The following is a 17,488-nucleotide window of genomic DNA, read 5'->3' as shown; positions in this document are numbered from 1 at the left end:
ATGTGGCTGCATGCTCCGCTCTGGAGTGCCGGTGCCAGAGCTTGTTTTTAACCTGCGAGACTCGGCCGTATCTCGCTGTAGTGTGACCCCGGCCTTAGCCAGACTCTTTTGAATATAGTCTATTAAGGCCATCCTCACTGGAAGGGGTTAAATAAATGAGATTTCGGCATTTTGTCTCCTAGTATGGAGTTGATAGCAGAATCATATGCCACCATATTCAGCTCTGGCAAAAATTAAGAGACCACTGCAAAATGTCCAGTTTGTCTGAGTTTTGTCTTTATAGGTATATTTTGGAGTAAAATGTAAATTGTTCTTTTGTTCTATGAACTTCTGACTTGTCTCCGAAGTTCCAAGCAATAAATTTTGTATTTTTTTCTGACAAACAAAAATAGTTAAAATTACAAAAATAACCCAGTGCTTTCAAACCTCAAATAATGCAAAGAAAACAAGTTCATAATCATTTAGAAACAACAATACTAATGTTTTAACTCAGGAAGAGCTCAGAAATCAATATTTTGTGGAATAACCATGATTTTAATCACAGCTTTCATGCATCTTGGCATGCTTTCCACCAGTCTTTCACACTGCTTCTGGCACAATAATGTAAGCAGTTCTTCTTTGATGGCTTGTGACTATCCATCATCCTCCTGATTACATTCCAGAGCTTTTCAATGGGGTTCAGGTCTGGAGATTGGGCTGCCCATGACAGGGTTTTGATGTGGTGGTCTCTTAGGCTATGTGCACACGTAAGAAAAGAGGTGCAGAATTTTCTACACAAAATCCGCATCTCCTGGCAGAATCCGCACGTGCGGATTTGCCGCGGTTTTTATGCGGATTTAGTGCGGATTTTCTGCAGTTTTTCCCACTGCGGATTTCTATTAATGGAGGGGTGCAGAAACGCTGCAGATCCGCATAAAAGAAGTGACATGCACTTCTTTTAATTCTGCATCAACTCCGCACTGATTTTTCTGCACAGCTTTTTTTTTTTTACATTGATTTACATTGTACTGTAAATCACAGTGCGGCTCTGCAGCGTTTCTGAGCAGAAAAATCTGCTGCGGATCCGCACTAAATCTGCATCATGTGCACACAGCCTTAATTGTTGCCAGAGATGTAGTAGACGTCCGGTAACTGGTAATAATTCCCTCATGTGTGGGGTCTATCTGTCTCCAGAGAAATCACACGTTACAGTCCACACATAACACTGTGTAGAAAAGGCGGCGCGGGGTAATTGTGCCAGTAGTGAGGGGAAATAATGGCGGAAACGTCACTGACTGAGGAGAAGTTTCCATGTAGAGTGTTCACTCCGGATATCATTCACTGAGGCCCCTGATCATGTGACCCCTGACTCCTCCCCTCCTGTGACCTCATCACAGGTCCTGTGCGCACAGAACAGCCATATATGTGGAGTGGGCTCTGCAGGTGGAGGTAGGTGCTGGAGATTCCCCATCAGTGGGGGGGACATTAACCCCTTCAGCATGAAGACGCTTTTGGGGTCTCTGTGTGGTGTGAACAGTGACGTAACAGCTGTAGACAGAATTCGGCTTCGCTGGTTCCCAAGTCCTCAGACACCTGCAGGATGAGCGGACAGAAGCCCAGAGAAGTTCTCCCACAATGCGATGATTCCTCTCCTGGCTCCAGCACCATAATGTAGATACTAGTGATGAGTGAGCGCGCTCGGCATTGATCGAGTATCGTGTGCTTTGGCGCTATGCTCAAGAACCCGCCCCGTATGTTTCACGGCTGTTAGACAATAAACATAGTTACATGGGCTGAATAACGACCTAGTTCCATCAAGTTCATCCTTTCTCCACCAATTGTTCATTTTGTCACTAATTTAACTATAACCCACAGTGTTACTTGTTCTGAGGAAATCATCCAGCCAGTTTATAAAAGCTGTTATAGTGTCTGCCGTGCTAGGTGCATTACTACATTTATCAATATTAAACCTCATTTGATCTTATCCAGATCATTTTTTAATATTGTAATTTCAAGGTCAGATTTTAACCCCTTCATGACCTTGCCCTTTTCCGTTTTTGCGTTCTCGTCTTTCACTCCCCTCCTTCCCAGAGCCATAACTTTTTTATTTTTCCGTCAATATGGCCATGTGAGGGCTTGTTCAAAAGTGCAACTTGTCCCGCAAAAAAAACCAACACCTTTTGGTTTTATCATGTCGTGTACTAGAAAACAGGAAACAAATTCCAGGTGCGGTGAAATTGCATAAAAAGTGCAATCCCACACTTGTTCTTTGTTTGGCTTTTTTGCTAGGTTCACTAAATGCTAAAACTGGCCTGCCATTGTGACTCTCCAGGTCATTACGAGTTCATAACCAAAGATTTCTAGTTTACGTTTTATCTAAGTGGTAAAAAAAAAATTCAAACTTTGCTTTAAAAAAAAAAAAAAAAAAAGCACAATATTCCAATACCCGTAGCGTCTCCATTTTCTGTGATCTGGGGTCAGGTGAGGGCTTATTTTTTGCGTGCCGAGCTGATGTTTTTAATGATACTGTTTTGGTGCAGATACATTCTTTTCATCGCCCGTTATTGCATTTTAATGCAATGTTGTGACGACCAAAAAAACACAATTCTGGCGTTTCAATTTTTTTTCTCATTACACTGTTTAGCGATCAGGTTAATCCTTTTTTTTATTGATAGATCGGGCGATTCTGAACGCGCCGATTCCAAATATGTGTAGGTTTGATTTTTTTTTTTTTTGTTTTATTTTGAATGGGGCGAAAGGGGGGTGATTTAAACGTTTATATATTTTTTTTTTTCATATTTTTTTTAAACTTTTTTAAACTTTTGCCATGCTTCAATAGCCTCCATGGGAGGCTAGAAGCTGACATAGCCTGATTGGCTCTTCTACATAGCGGCGATCATCAGATCGCTCCTATGTAGCTGATTTACAGGCATTCTATGAGTGCTGACCACAGGGTGGCACTCACAGCAAGCCGGCATCAGTAACCATAGAGGTCTCAAGGAGACTTCTGGTTACTATGCCGACGCATCATTGACCCCCGATCATGTGACGGGGTCGACGATACGCTCATTTCCGGCCGGATGCGCCGGTTAAATGCCGCTTTCAGCATTTGACAGCAGCATTTAACTGGTTAATAGCGGCGGGTGAATCGTGATTTCACCCGCTGCTATTGCGGGCACATGTCAGCTGTTCAAAACAGTTGACATGTCCTGGCTTTGAGGTGGGCTCAGCGCCGGAGCCCACATCAAAGCAGGGGATCCAACCTCCGCAGTAATAGTACGGCGGAGGTCGTGAAGGGGTTAATATCCTACATAGTTTGGTGTCGTCAGCAAAGACTCACACTTTACTCTCAATCCCATCTGCAAGGTCATTAATGAAGAGGTTAAAAAGAATTGTTTCTAGCACAGATCCACTGCTGACTTTATCCCATTTAGAGATAACTCTTTGTTTCCTGTGATTTAGCCAATTCCTTACCCATCTGCATATAGTTCCCCCAGTCCTTGCTTCTGTAGCTTCAGTATAAGGCCGTTATTTGAAATTTTGTATATATAAGACAGTATCCTACTTCTGACTCTGTCTTCGTGTGGTATTTCCTGATGAAGAAGTCGCTTAGACTTAGAAATGCGTTGAATAAACCACCTTTACATAGTAACATAGTTAGCAAGGCCGAAGACAGACATTTTGTCAGAATAAATCCCCAAATCTACGTCCTTCTAAATAACCTAATAACTGTAAGATACAATATTGTTATGCTCCAGGAAGACATCCAGGGCTCTTCTGAACCCCTCGACTGAGTTCGCCATCACCAACTCCTCAGGCAAGGAATTCCAGATTCTCACTGCCCTAACAGTAAAGAATCCTCTTCTATGTTGGTGAAAAAACCTTCTCTCCTCCAGACGCAGAGAATGCCCCCTTGTGCCCGTCACCTTCCTTGGTATAAACAGATCCTCAGCGAGATATTTGTATTGTCCCCTTATATACTTATACATGGTTATTAGATCGCCCCTCAGTCATCTTTTTTCTAGACTAAATAATCCTAATTTTGCTAATCTCTCTGGGTATTGTAGTTCCATCATCCGCTTTATTAATTTTGTTGCCCTCCTTTGTACTCGCTCTAGTTCCATTATATTCTTCCTGAGCACCAGTGCCCAAAACTGTACATAGTACTCCATGTGCGGTCTATCCAGGAATTTGTGCAGAGGCAGTATAATGCTTTCTTAATTTTAAATACATCTGGACCTACATCTATTCTCAGCACAGATTATATCCACATTAACCCGTTGATTCATCTACAGCATGGTCACTTGTTGACCTGTGGTTCTGCTGCAGCGGATAACTTTATATGCTTTATCAAAAGCTCCATCTGATGAGTAGAATTTGATTATTTCAATTCGCTTTGCGTTGGATAAGACCCTATTTGCGCTGATTTCTCCAACAGCATTCCTAAGCTTAGGAAGGTGACAGTCCATTGAGGTACAAGGCCAGTTAACCCGAGATTCAAAACCTGGCTTCTCCGAAAATCTCCATGGAGCCAGATGACCAGTGAGTTCCATTCCTGGCTTTCACAAATGTATCCATGAGGCTCAAGTGACCGGAGGGTCCAAATCCTGACTTCCCCAAATGTATCCATGGTTCTGTGCTGGTCAATGGAGCAAACCTGCATTCTTTCAACAGGGGCCATGTCCCCCTAAGCTGGCATCCTGTAGAATGAAATTCTGTGTCCCTTGTGATAAAGCTATGATGTCTTTGTTGGTCTCCTGTACAGAGTTTTTGGTTCTTTGGATGTCTTGGCTGAATATCTGTCTCATGTTACAGAGGCACCTAACCTCTTTTTATTGTTAACAAGTGTCATTCATGCCAGCATTCACAGGTAAAGGGGAAGAATAGTGATGAAATCAACTTGCATCATTTGATTATTTAATTAATTTGCATAGTTTTTCCTTCTCTGTTTTGCAAGCCAACAAGCTATCTGGCCTGGACAATGTGTAATCAACATATCAGAAAACATCATTATTCAGTTATCCTGTGTCTTTAGTCATCCAGGATAACAGCACAAAATGTTACATCAAATGTCAACTTACAAGTCAATATTACAGGCTTATACAAACAAAACTAAACATACTGATCCGCTAAGCAGATATTAAGCTGCATGCTGAATCAAAGAGTGCTATGCTTTTTTATAAAAAGTTATAATTTTATTAACAAAAACAATACAAATAATAAAACAAAACAATGCCTCAAAACCATACAAATCTGATATACACTGGAGATAGGCGTAGATAGAATTCTAATAGTAATAAGAAAGCACCAGGTAACACACATGTCCATTAACTCGTTAAGTTTGACACTAGACCTGGTGCCCCCAGGAGGAAGATGTCACGAAACACGTGTCGGGGTTTGGTGGAGAGTGGCGTGCCATGTGCGGCTGGAAGCGGGGAGCACCTTACAATTAGGTAACACGTATAATTATGGGTTTTTATTTACCCATTGTTTAGGCATGGTTAGATGCATGTAGGCAATTGTTTGCACGGTACCTAGATCTGTTTTAGACCAACTCCACAGTTTCCATAGGACTTAATACATTCCTGATTCTGGAGAGTAATAGAAATATGGCAGAAAACAGAGGAAGAAAGTTCAGAAGCTTCATAGAAAGACATTGAAGTTACAGACGCCATTTAACCCTTTGTGGGAAAGTGATTCCAGCACTTCACCAAGTAAAGCCCATGAGAAATGTAGCAGGTAAAGACCCCAATATCCACAGGTGTCCCTTCTAATTGGGGGGAACTATCACCTAATAATCCTGGGACAGTTCTGACAAACACAGAAAAGTGCCCCACTATGGATGTGACAGAAAGTCTGTTTAGTCACTTTAGCTTCATAGTATCAGCTCTAATCCAATGGGGAGAGAGCGATTTACCCTCAAGAGTCACAGATTGTGGGGTTGTTATAAAATGGTATATTTAGGGGGTTTGTGTTGTCTCCTTATAAGAATCACAATGGTTTTGGTCCTTTTCCGCTGATAGATACAAATGACCCAACTATGAAAGACGGGAACCAAGGAAACCTGTATTACTCTCATAGTACCGTGCCCGTTTCTTGGCCCCCAGACACAGTATAATGTTCCCACAGTATCCCCTACACATTATGATAGTACAAGATGTCCCACACAATATTCTTCCACCCAAACCACTAGATAATAAATCCTCACTTATCCCATTCTTCATACCGTACAGTGCCACTTTCTTGGCCCCCCCACACATACAGTATAATTTTTCCACAGTACCTGCATCCCCAATTTTTTTAGGGTATTTTTCATGTAACATAAAGCAGCCTACAAAAAAGCTATTAAAACCTAATATAAAGAGAAAATAAAACACTGTACATGGAGATATTGACATCAAATAACTCCTGTCTTGTTGTTCTTACAAACAAGCTTTTATAAAAGCCTCAAACTTCTGTGTGTGAATCAGACCTGAGATCTAACGTGATAGAAGATTACAGAGTCGGGAAGACGGGAAACCTTCATATAGACGGCCGGTGGTGATGGAGTCAGTGACTGACTCTGGACAAATCTGTTTCTAGAGCCGTAGTAGAAGATGAAGATGTCGTCCTCATCATGAAGTAACAAAACCTACAACATAATGCACAACTCAAAAAATCATAATCAGCATAGTTTTTATTAATAATAAAAAAGGGGTATATATATATATATATATATATATATATATATATATATGGACCAATATTACTATATAATCTGACTCCTAAAGTCAGATAAAAATAAGGGTGTGTACCCAATAGACATCACAGGAAATCCTATACCAGCATCCATTGGTAGCACAATGTGAGCACCTAGCGCTCATAAGACAGACTGATAAGGGAGACTGTACAATAAAGTGGAATACTTAACCATATGTGTGGTCCAGTGGTAACCCACACCTGCCCGACGCGCATTTCGCCTGAGCTTTGACGAGGGAAAAGCTCAGGCGAAACGCGCGTCTGGCAGGTGCGGGTTACCACTGGACCACACATATGGTTAAGTATTCCACTTTATTGTACAGTCTCCCTTATCAGTCTGTCTTATGAGCGCTAGGTGCTCACATTGTGCTACCATGCTATCTGATATGTATTGTTTTCACTGCGTTGCTTGCATTGTGCTATGACTTATACAACCTTAGTGTGCTGTTTTATTTATCCTACAAGTATATAAACAACCCTTATGTGTTGCCATATTAACCCAGCGTGCACTGTTTTACGCCGTGTTGCCATATAAGTGGTTATACTACTGATTTGTGCACACGGTTTGAAACTTTGACACTCTGTGTTTATCTGATTTTTTTCATTATATATAACAAATATTACTCTGGCATCACTTATCTAATGATAGTATCTTGGATAAATAAATATATATCTTCTGGCACTATAACCACTTTTTGTGAGATCATACATGATCCATTTTATGGTGGCCTTTTTTCAGATCTGACAGGCACTAATATACCGGTACTCTGTGGATGCTGGTATATGATTTCATGTCATGTCTATTGGGTACACACCCTTATTTTTATCTGACTTTAGGAGTCAGATTATATAGTAATATTGGTCCTTTGTGATATCCCGCACTCTTTTCCACCGGGTTTTTGTTTTCCCTTTTGTATATGTTATGTACCCCCTTTTTTGTTATTAATAAAAACTATGCTGATTATGATTTTTTGAGTTGTGCATTACGTTGTAGGTTTTGTTTATTCTTTAATGCACGCTACATATTTATTTGTGTATATATGTGTATTCATTTCTCATCATGAAGTAGTTATTTCTCCTGTCACGTGTAATGAATATCTCCTGCAGTATTACTAATGCCGATTCCAGTGTCGGTAAATGAGGCGAGAATTAGCGTTATGGAAGATGAGTCTATGAGGAACGTATTCAGCTGCCAACTCCGAGGAAGAAGCTGCTTGTTGTCTGTGGCCTAAATACATAGGTTTTATTAATAGATGTCAAGGAAGAACGCTGTATGTTGTAAAATAATAAAAAATACCATTGCTGCTTGGGTCCCCCGCCAGTCTCTGTATTTCCTAGTCATTCCCAAAGAACTTGTGATTCCTACAGCCAATCAGTTGCTGAAGCAGTAAGAAACATAGCCAGTCATTGGGAGCATGGAGATGTCTTAGCCAGCAATTCAACTTATGTTCCAGTCCATAAAAGACTAGAGAATACAACATCTACACGTTCTATCTCCTCATGTGTTTCCCTTATTATCTCCAATAATTGTATTATTACACAGGATTTAATGATGTTACAATGGCTCATCTTCTCATTCAGGTCTCTACAATATCGGATCCTCTCAGTGAAGATCTTCTATATACGACAATTTTCCTGAATTACCCATCAAAGATGAATATGGACAGAGACAAGATGGTGGAGAGGATATTACACCTCACCCTAGAGATCCTCTTCCGGCTTACTGGAGAGGTGAGCGATTCTGATGACGTCACATTACATCATTCTTATCTATGGGAATAACAGATGGACAGAACTGGAGAGGTGAGGAGTCTGGAAATGTCTGTAGTGAAATTTATTAATGTGTCTCTCCATAACCAGAGTTACACAGTAGTGAAGAAGACCTCTAGTGAGCGATGTCAGGACCCTGTGTCTGAGGGATGGGGAAGACCCATGAGTCCAGTCCTAAGGCCTCCATGTAACCCCCTGGTTTCTGAGGATATCAATGACCAGAAGATCCTAGAACTCATCTACAAGATGATTGAGCTGCTGACTGGAGAGGTGACTCAGCTGGGAATGTTGGGACATTATACAGTAACGCTATGAAGGGATTGGGGGATGATGGTATCATTGTATGTGTCAGGTTCCTGTAAGGTGTCAGGATGTCGCTGTCTATTTCTCCATGGAGGAGTGGGAGTATTTAGAGGGACACAAAGATGTATACAAGGAAATCATGATGGAGATTCCTCAACCCCTAACATCACCAGGTAATAGACAGGACTAAATACACACAGCCTATAATTATCTGTATGAAAGAAATGAATTCAGTCCCTGTATGTGTTTCCTCTAGATCTATCCAGTAAGAGGACAACACCAGAGAGATGTCCCCGTCCTCTTCTTCCAGAGGACTGTAAACAAGAAGATCCCAATGTTCCTCAGTATCATCAGGTAGATGGAGAGAAGGTGTCATGAGATCTCCCCCATGATGTGTAGACGGCTTTGAAGGTCTTGTGCTCAGTCTTGTTTTATCCACCAGTATTAGGCTATGTGCACACAATGTGGATTTGCTGCGGATCGGCAGCAGATATTTCCGCTCAGAAACGCTGCAGATCTGCACTGTGATTTACAGTACAATGTAAATCAATGTAAAAAAAAAAGCTGTGCACATGGTGCGGAAAAATCAGTGGGGAATTGCTGCGGATTTAAAAGAAGTGCGTTTCTGCACCCCTCCATGATAGAAATCCGCAGTGGCAAAAACTGCAGAAAATCCGCACAAAATCCGCATAAAAACCGCGGCAAATCCGTGTCTGCTGATTCTGCCAGGAGATGCGGATTTTGTGCAGAAAATTCTGCACCACTTTTCCTACGTGTGCACATAGCCTTATATGTTTTATACTTGTGTAATGAGAACGGTAGAGATGGAAGGATTAGAGCTGACCACAGATGTGACTTCTCCGTCAGTCTGTGACTTTTACAATATTTGTTTCAGGGTGAAGATCTGACCCATATTAATACTACAGAGACATATGTGAGGGGTGATGAGCGGTGTAAAGAGGAGATTCCCACATATGACTACCCAGGTGAGTAGTAACCACTAAATGCAGAGAAGTCACAGATTTTTCTCAGTCGCCGGCTGTGGCTGCTTTATCAATAGTCTGTTCTGGTCGTATCACAATCGTCTGATCACCATTTTGCCTATAGACCACAACATTCTGCTCTATTTGGAAGTGTTGAAATTACTTTGTGAAGTTAAATCCTTTTCTATAGAACTTATAACCTGGAGTATCCAACTACCCCCCGGGAATTAGTAGTCACTGACCATTACCTGCCCAGATCTGTAAACTACAAAGCCAAATGACATAGAATGTGCTAACAAGTAAGAAAATCACTTGAAGAAAAATATTATAATGGGCCTGTAAGAGAAAGCGGAGGGTAATGATGCTGTTGGATTCCTAGAATGTGCTGCTGAATGTTCCAGGGGTGGATTCAGGGTAGCCAGGGCCCCGGGCTGTTCAGACATTGTGGGCCCCCCCGGTCATGCGACGGGGTCATCATATACCTGAACCAGATTATTCCAGAAAAATAGTTGCTGTGTGAAACTATAACCTGTCAAACATCCATTGATCTAGTCAATTTACCCTTCAGTTCAGTATATAGCATACAGTGTATAGGTAACACTGACTCACCAGTGGTGTCTCTAGGTTAAGTCCTTCATCTTTCATCCAGCACAGACCGCCATCACTTCATCCAGCCAGGACTCGTCTCTGCAGGAAATAACACAGTTATCTCGAGTTCCGCTTGCAGAACACATTACTTAATTTTTCCCAACTTCTACATTACACCACATGAAGAAAAAGAGGAGACATAGTGTCACTCTACACAGTAACAGGACCGCCCCCCCCCCCCCCATTTAAACAGTGTCCTCAAAAAAATAAAATAAATACATCACTGCAGTAATAATATCCCTTAATTGTATGGTAATTATAATATCCCCAATCCTGGCCCGTGTATCTCATTCCTGGCTTCAGCCATATGTTCTCCTATCCTGCCCTCATGAGTATCCATTCTGCTCCATATGATCTCCCCATCGGTCTCCATCATATCCATCCTGCCCCATGATCCTGCACGATCTGTCTGCAATCCTGCCCCATGTCTTTCATTCTGCCCCGTGTCTCCAATCCTGCCCCATCTGTCTCCAGTCACCAGCGTGCCGCAGCGATGGAAGGGGCCCGGTGAGCAGATGAGACGGAGCCCGATGCGGGCCCCCTCTGCCCTCCGTGCCCATACGCCAGTCAGGGCAGTAATGCTGGGCCCTGGGCTACCGCCCAGATTGACCCTATTATAATCCGCCCCGGGAATGTTCTCATATGGTCCCTACAAGACCAGGTCCAGTCTTTCTGGCCAAACTTTGCCTTTATGATCAACAACATTAAATGTGCAGTCAGGGCCAAGTGTGAATTTCTGTACAGTAACAACAGAGTTTCCCTTTATCATGACTTTTCAATTTCTTTAAAACCAACTAACTTAAAGGAGGATTATGATAAACTACACACAAAATATTACACCTGTCTCATGATATATCTCTAAGCTGTGCATGGCTGATGGCTGTAAAATGCATTTATTTATGCCTGCAGAAGATGATGGCATGGCTCGAGCCTTTGTTTCATGGATTCACTCCACATCATAAATTTCAATTTGTTTTCAATCCTAAAGAATTCAGATTACTGCACAATCTCTCCTGAAATGGGGAGCGCTAATACTTTCTCTTCTCTTATCTTTGACTATCTAATATTTCTTCTTGAAACTCATCTGACAGAAAATTATGATAATTTAGATTGCCAAGAACCACCAATCCCCATACTGTAACTGCTCCAGAGAGGTTTCACCTCTGATCACTCATTTTTTACTATTGAAGTTTGTTGAGTTTGATCATTTCAGTAGATGAGTTATTGTCTATAGTCACAGATTTTGACTACAGTAATTAGTTCCCCAAATACTCTGATAACCAGTTCCTGCAGCCAGTTTTATGTTCCTAATCAGGGTCCATTTTTCAAATCTGACGTGTGTCACTTCATGTGGTGATAATTTTAGAATTCTTCAGAAAATATAAGCCCAAATTTTTTCACATTCACAAAGGGTAATAGCAAACAGATAGACCTCACACATTATTTTACAACTTCTTTTGTATCCGACAATTCCCTATATATGGTTTTACATTACTGTCTGGGCACATTTCAGGGTTGAGAAGGGAAAGAGCTCCATTTAGCTGTTTGAATCCAGATCTTACTGGAATAGCTTGCAGACACAAAGTATTAGGAGCAGTGTTTGTGGCCACCTATCAGCTCAAAAGATGGCCACCACAAACAGGCTTGGCACTATCTAATCCATCTTCCTGATCCCAGGGATTGTCTTGCTCATTACCCTTTAACACCTCTACATGGATCTGGACTTACATAGAGACCCACTTGGCTTGGCCCACAGTGTTGCCTGCTTGTCCGTGGTGTGAAATGGAAAGAACAATAGTCAGGTAGCCGGGTCAGAACCAGTAAGGCAGAGAAAATACAAAATCAGAAGACATAAGAGTAGTCAGCAAGTAGGCCGGGATCACAACAGGAAACAAATACACAAGCCGTGAGCTGAACATGGAGGACCGAACCAGAGAATAACAAGGATGTATCTGGCAGCTTCCTTTAATATGCTTTGAGCTTTCGTAGAATATGGTGCTATCCAATTGGCTGTAGAAGGGAGCAGATTACTTCAGCTGGACAACACATACACCCATACTGCCAGACTAGAAGGTACTACTTGTCCCAGGCACCCTAATCTTAGTGGCTGAATCGAGCCTACGTCGTCCAGTGCTTCTGGTACCAACATCTACTCCGTTTCTAGCCCAGCCAGCCATATGAATAAGGCTACGCCTACTGACATCATAGGGGCAGATCCTAGAAGAGATGTGACACACCATCTGCAGAAGCCCTAATATGACAAAATTTTCTTAAAATCAGAGCCGTAGGAATCCCCATAAAATGACTCCATTTTGGAAATTATAACCCTCAGAGAACTAATCTATTGGAATAGTGGCAATTTTTGATTCCATAGGCAATTTCCGGAAATTAGTACACAGTGGATGTAGGAGAAAACAAATGGCAAATATGCCATTTTATTGCCCAACACATAGTGTGCTGATTGTGCTCCAGGAGACACACACACCGTAAATTAAGTGGGTTCTTATCACTAGAGTAATGCCAAATACATGTGGTTTGGGCATACTGAAAGGCTCAGAGGTGAGGGGGAAATTTGACTTGGGAGAGTGGTTATTGCTGGATTGGTTAATGGAAGCCATGGTAATTTTCAAGAGCCTTTTGAGCCACTAATAATGTGGAAACCTCCTGTTTTTCCACTGACAGATGATGGACCTGAGTGGGGACTTGTTTTTTGTTAGATGAATAGAAGTTTTTATTGGTTTTAGGTTCGTCAACATAATGTTTCTGTGTGGCTTTTTGTTCCATATTTGGGAGGCAGAATGAACAAACAGTTGAACACCACGCTCCACTGGTTCATTTTATGAGATTTTCTATTAGACTGTGAGCTGTCATTGTCTTGGTGAAGAATTCAATGTTTTTACATAACTTGCCATTTTTACAGACAGTTGAAGTAGAAATGGTAAATGACATTCAAGATATTTTAGTAAAAAATAACTGGTTTATATCTTGGCAGATGACTGTATCGGGAGATCAGAGGAACAGCTGACGTCTTTAATTTTTAGATCGGATGATTTTGAGATCCCACTGGATAGAATTGAAGTGAATGCCATTACTCCAGCTATACCATCATCCCTTCACAGCAAAGCCCTATCATCTGATCCTTTGAAACAGGTCCTGTCTTCTGATTCATTGGCGACAACTAAGGAAAATCAGAGTCACAAAATAAACATTAAAAACGAAAATACTCCTAAATCAAAGAAGCCATTTTCATGTCCAGAATATGGAAACAGTTTTACCATTGAAAAGTCTTTTCTTAAACATCCAAAAATTCACACAGTGGAGAAAAGATTTTCTTGTTCCAAGTGTGGAAAATGTTTTAAACATAAATCTTATCTTGTTAAACACCAAAGAAGACACACAGGGGAGAAGCCTTTTTCCTGTTCAGAATGTGGGAAATGTTTTAATGAGAAATCAGATTTGGTTAAGCACCAGCGAACCCACTCAGGGGAGAAGCCTTTTTCCTGTTCAGAATGTGGAAAATGTTTTAAACAGAAATCAGCTTTGGTTACGCACCACAGAACCCACACAGGGGAGAAGCCTTTTTCATGTTTAGAATGTGGCAAATGTTTTAATGAGAAATCAGTTTTGGTTAAGCACCAGAGAACCCACACAGGGGAGAAGCCTTTTTTCTGTTCAGCATGTGGGAAATGTTTTATCCAGAAATGGAATCTTGTTAAACACCAAATAACCCACACAGGAGTGAAACCTTTTTCATGTTCAGAATGTGGCAAATGTTTTAATGAGAAATCAGATTTGGTTAAGCACCAAAGAACCCACACAGGGGAGAAGCCTTTTTCCTGTTCAGAATGTGGGAATTGTTTTAAACAGAAATCAGCTTTGGTTGAGCACCAGAGAATTCACACAGGGGTGAAACCTTTTTCCTGTTCAGAATGTGGGAAATGTTTTAAACAGAAATCTGCTTTGGTTATACACCAGAGAACCCACACAGGGTTGAAACCTTTTTCATGTTCAGAATGTGGCAAATGTTTTAATGAGAAATCAGTTTTGGTTAAGCACCAAAGAACCCACACAGGGGAGAAGCCTTTTTCCTGTTCAGAATGTGGGAAATGTTTTAAACAGAAATCAGCTTTGGTTGCGCACCAGAGAACTCACACAGGGGTGAAACCTTTTTCTTGTGCAGAATGTAAGAAATGTTTTAAACAGAAATCGGCTTTGGTTACGCACCAGAGAACCCACACAGGGGTGAAACCTTTTTCATGTTCAGAATGTGGCAAATGTTTTAATGAGAAATCAGTTTTGGTTACGCACCAGAGAACCCACACAGGGGAGAAGCCTTTTTCCTGTCCAGAATGTGGGAAATGTTTAAAAAAGAAATGTAATTTTGTTATACACCAAAGAACCCACACAGGGGAGAAGTCTTTTTCATTTTCATAGTGTAGAAAATGTTTTACACTAAATCCATCTCTTTAACATCAGAGAAGTCACAAAGGAGAGAAGCGTTTTTCATGTTAAGAATGTTGGAAATGTTTTAACCGAAAATTGTATTTCTTAAAGGGGTTGTCCATTACTAGGACAACACCTTGTCATTCCTCAAGACCCGTTGAAGCGCTACAGTCGGCGCGAAACGGCCGTTGTCTTTCCCTGCTCACCTCCTCGTCTTTCCTGCTCCCCCGTGCCGTCAGCATGTTATCTGCACTGTAAGTGTTTCCAATAAAGGATTCGGACCACGCAATCTTCGGTGAGTGCTGCCGCATTTTTCTTTTATATGTCATTCCTCATGTTTGTCCTCTTTCAAATAAATACACTCATACTCATTTTGCATGCCTGCGCTGTTCAAGGGTCTTAGCAGTCACATTCCCGGGGCTCATGTGAGGTTGTTGCATAACACAATCCCAGCGCGGAATCAGCACTGGCTTCACTGTTCCTGCAGGCAACATGTATGTTTTTAACTTTTTACAAACAATGGATTAAATCAGACAAAATTTGAATTTTTATGGAAATCACCTGGTGCTCTTTTTTTTTTTTGCCTGCATTTACAAGTGGACTCCTGCGACATTGAACCTGGCACCCATGGTCCTTTGATACTCTGGTGAGCACTGTGAAAATAGTTTTTCCCGTTTTCCCATGCTGATTGATTCACTGTTCCTGACTTCGGATATATTGAACATAAACAGGAAGCCAAGGCTGCGGCTGCTCTCTGGCTTACTCTTATTGTTTGATGTGCCCAAAAAGTGAAGACAGTGAACCACGTTTAAGAATGCACTTGCTTTCAAAAAGCATTTGGAATTCTACTAGTCTTTTCCCTATGTTTTGTATGATCTTTAAATACATTTTCCCTGCATGTTTCATCCAAGAAAGAAAAAAAGAATATATATTTTAACTTTGAAAAAATAAAGAATTCATAACTTTAAACATGTCTTGGAATTGTAGAGTAGAAGCTGGATAAATCTTTTCCATTCCAGTGAGAAGGGGTTGTCCAAGTAGTGGATATCCCCTTTAAACATCAAAAATCTCACACAGAGAGAAACCATTATCATACCTACAGTAGAGTGTGAAAAATAAATTACTAGAAAATCATATTTTGTTGACCATCAAAAATAACTCAGATGGGGCGTGGCTAAGACACTGAAGAGAGCAGACGTCCAGCACTGAGCTCTCCCCATCATTTTCACAAACATCTGGTTCCTGCCTAGTAAACGGCAGGTTGTTGTCTCAGTATGGCTGGAGGAGACACCAGGGAGCTGACAGGAAGGATTTGAGTCAGCAATTGTCTCGGAAATCGGCACACGTGCAGAGCTGAGGCAGCCGCGTGCTGAATGCGCTCGGAGTCGACAGGCATCTGCTATGCAGACATCGAGGGGGCTGAAGAGAGCGTCTGTGGGCTGGGTGCTGAGGCCTGAGTCCCCTGGAGACACGGAACCGCTGATGGCAGGAACTGACCTGAGGTGCGGCGGCCATCTTGGGATTTCCCTGGTACGTGGCGAAGACATTGGAGTTGGGGGAGAGACACGACGAGGCAGGCAGGAGATCCTGAAAAAGCTGGGGAAGATAGCTGGCTAGCTGCAGCAGAGGTATGGGGGTTTACAGACTAAGGAAGGGAAACAACTTCCCCTCTTCCCCCCTCCCCTCATTGTTTGGAGTGATTTCCTGGGGCAAGCTGGAGACACTTGGCCAGTGTGATAAAACTCTATGCTCTTGCAGGCTGCAGGGCGCTGGTACCATCTAGTGCTCTTTTTGAGAATTGCGCCTGTTGCACATAATTATGCAGCAAAATTGAGTAGGGACATGACTTTGTAAATCTCTTACTATTAATATCCGAACCTCTAACGCTATCCTATCAATTCGTACTGAATAACCAGTCATAAGACTTACTCTCATTGCATACATAATTTGGGGAAAGTATTATGAGTCCTAATAAATCACAATCTGCAGCTGTCAAGCTGAGGAGCTACGCCTGGGGAAAGAATTTGACGACAATTCAGAAACCCTACCCACATACCTCACCTGTGGGTATGGTTACAGCCTACATAATGAAGGCTGTTGTTTGCACATGGTCTGTGTCTTGGGAGATAGAAGGCCTCCTGTGTGTGTGGCTCCAGACCGAGCCTGCCTGCTGGACATTACACGAGCCTGTGTGCCCACAGGCCTGAGGGATCAGAGAGCCCGGCTAAGGACATTTTGTGTTGTTTTGCATGCTCTGAAGGCCGTTTACCTTTTGTTGTGCTTAGGGATTCATGGAGCAAATAAACCCGCACGGATTTTCTTTTAAAGAAACGTACCTCCTGTCTTCCTCTTGCTGCATCTGAGTAGCTACAATCCCTACAATTGCTGCTACACTTCGGGCATCGGTCCAGGAGGTACCTGGGAGGATTTTTGATCTTTGATCAGTCTTCTCATTGTTTGAGATGAAATTTTAGAGGGACAGCCGGGTCTTGGTAGATTTGCAGTGGTATGATTCTCCTTCCATTTCAATATGATTGCTTGCACAGTGCTCCAAGGGATGTTTAAAGTTTTGGAAATCATTTTGTATCCAAATCCAGCTTTAAACTTCTCCACAACAGTATCAC

General features: G+C 41.8%; 1 protein-coding gene across 1 annotated transcript; it reads left to right on the top strand.

The window, feature by feature from the left end:
• The first annotated feature begins 1,401 nt into the window (after nt 1–1,401).
• Nucleotides 1,402–15,153, top strand: LOC138663484 (oocyte zinc finger protein XlCOF6-like). The gene is made up of 7 exons (XM_069749722.1): nt 1,402–1,428; nt 8,299–8,448; nt 8,578–8,757; nt 8,840–8,963; nt 9,047–9,144; nt 9,686–9,776; nt 13,414–15,153. The coding sequence occupies exons 2-7, from the start codon at nt 8,371–8,373 to the stop codon at nt 14,853–14,855; spliced, it is 2,013 nt and encodes a 670-aa protein (XP_069605823.1). The 5' UTR covers nt 1,402–1,428; nt 8,299–8,370; the 3' UTR covers nt 14,856–15,153.
• The last annotated feature ends 2,335 nt before the right edge of the window (nt 15,154–17,488 follow it).

The sequence above is a fragment of the Ranitomeya imitator genome, chromosome 2, assembly GCF_032444005.1.
Source record: "Ranitomeya imitator isolate aRanImi1 chromosome 2, aRanImi1.pri, whole genome shotgun sequence".
NCBI lineage: Eukaryota > Metazoa > Chordata > Amphibia > Anura > Dendrobatidae > Ranitomeya > Ranitomeya imitator.
The sequence above is the reverse complement of the archived record's forward strand: the minus strand, read 5'-3'. Positions and strand labels throughout refer to the sequence as shown.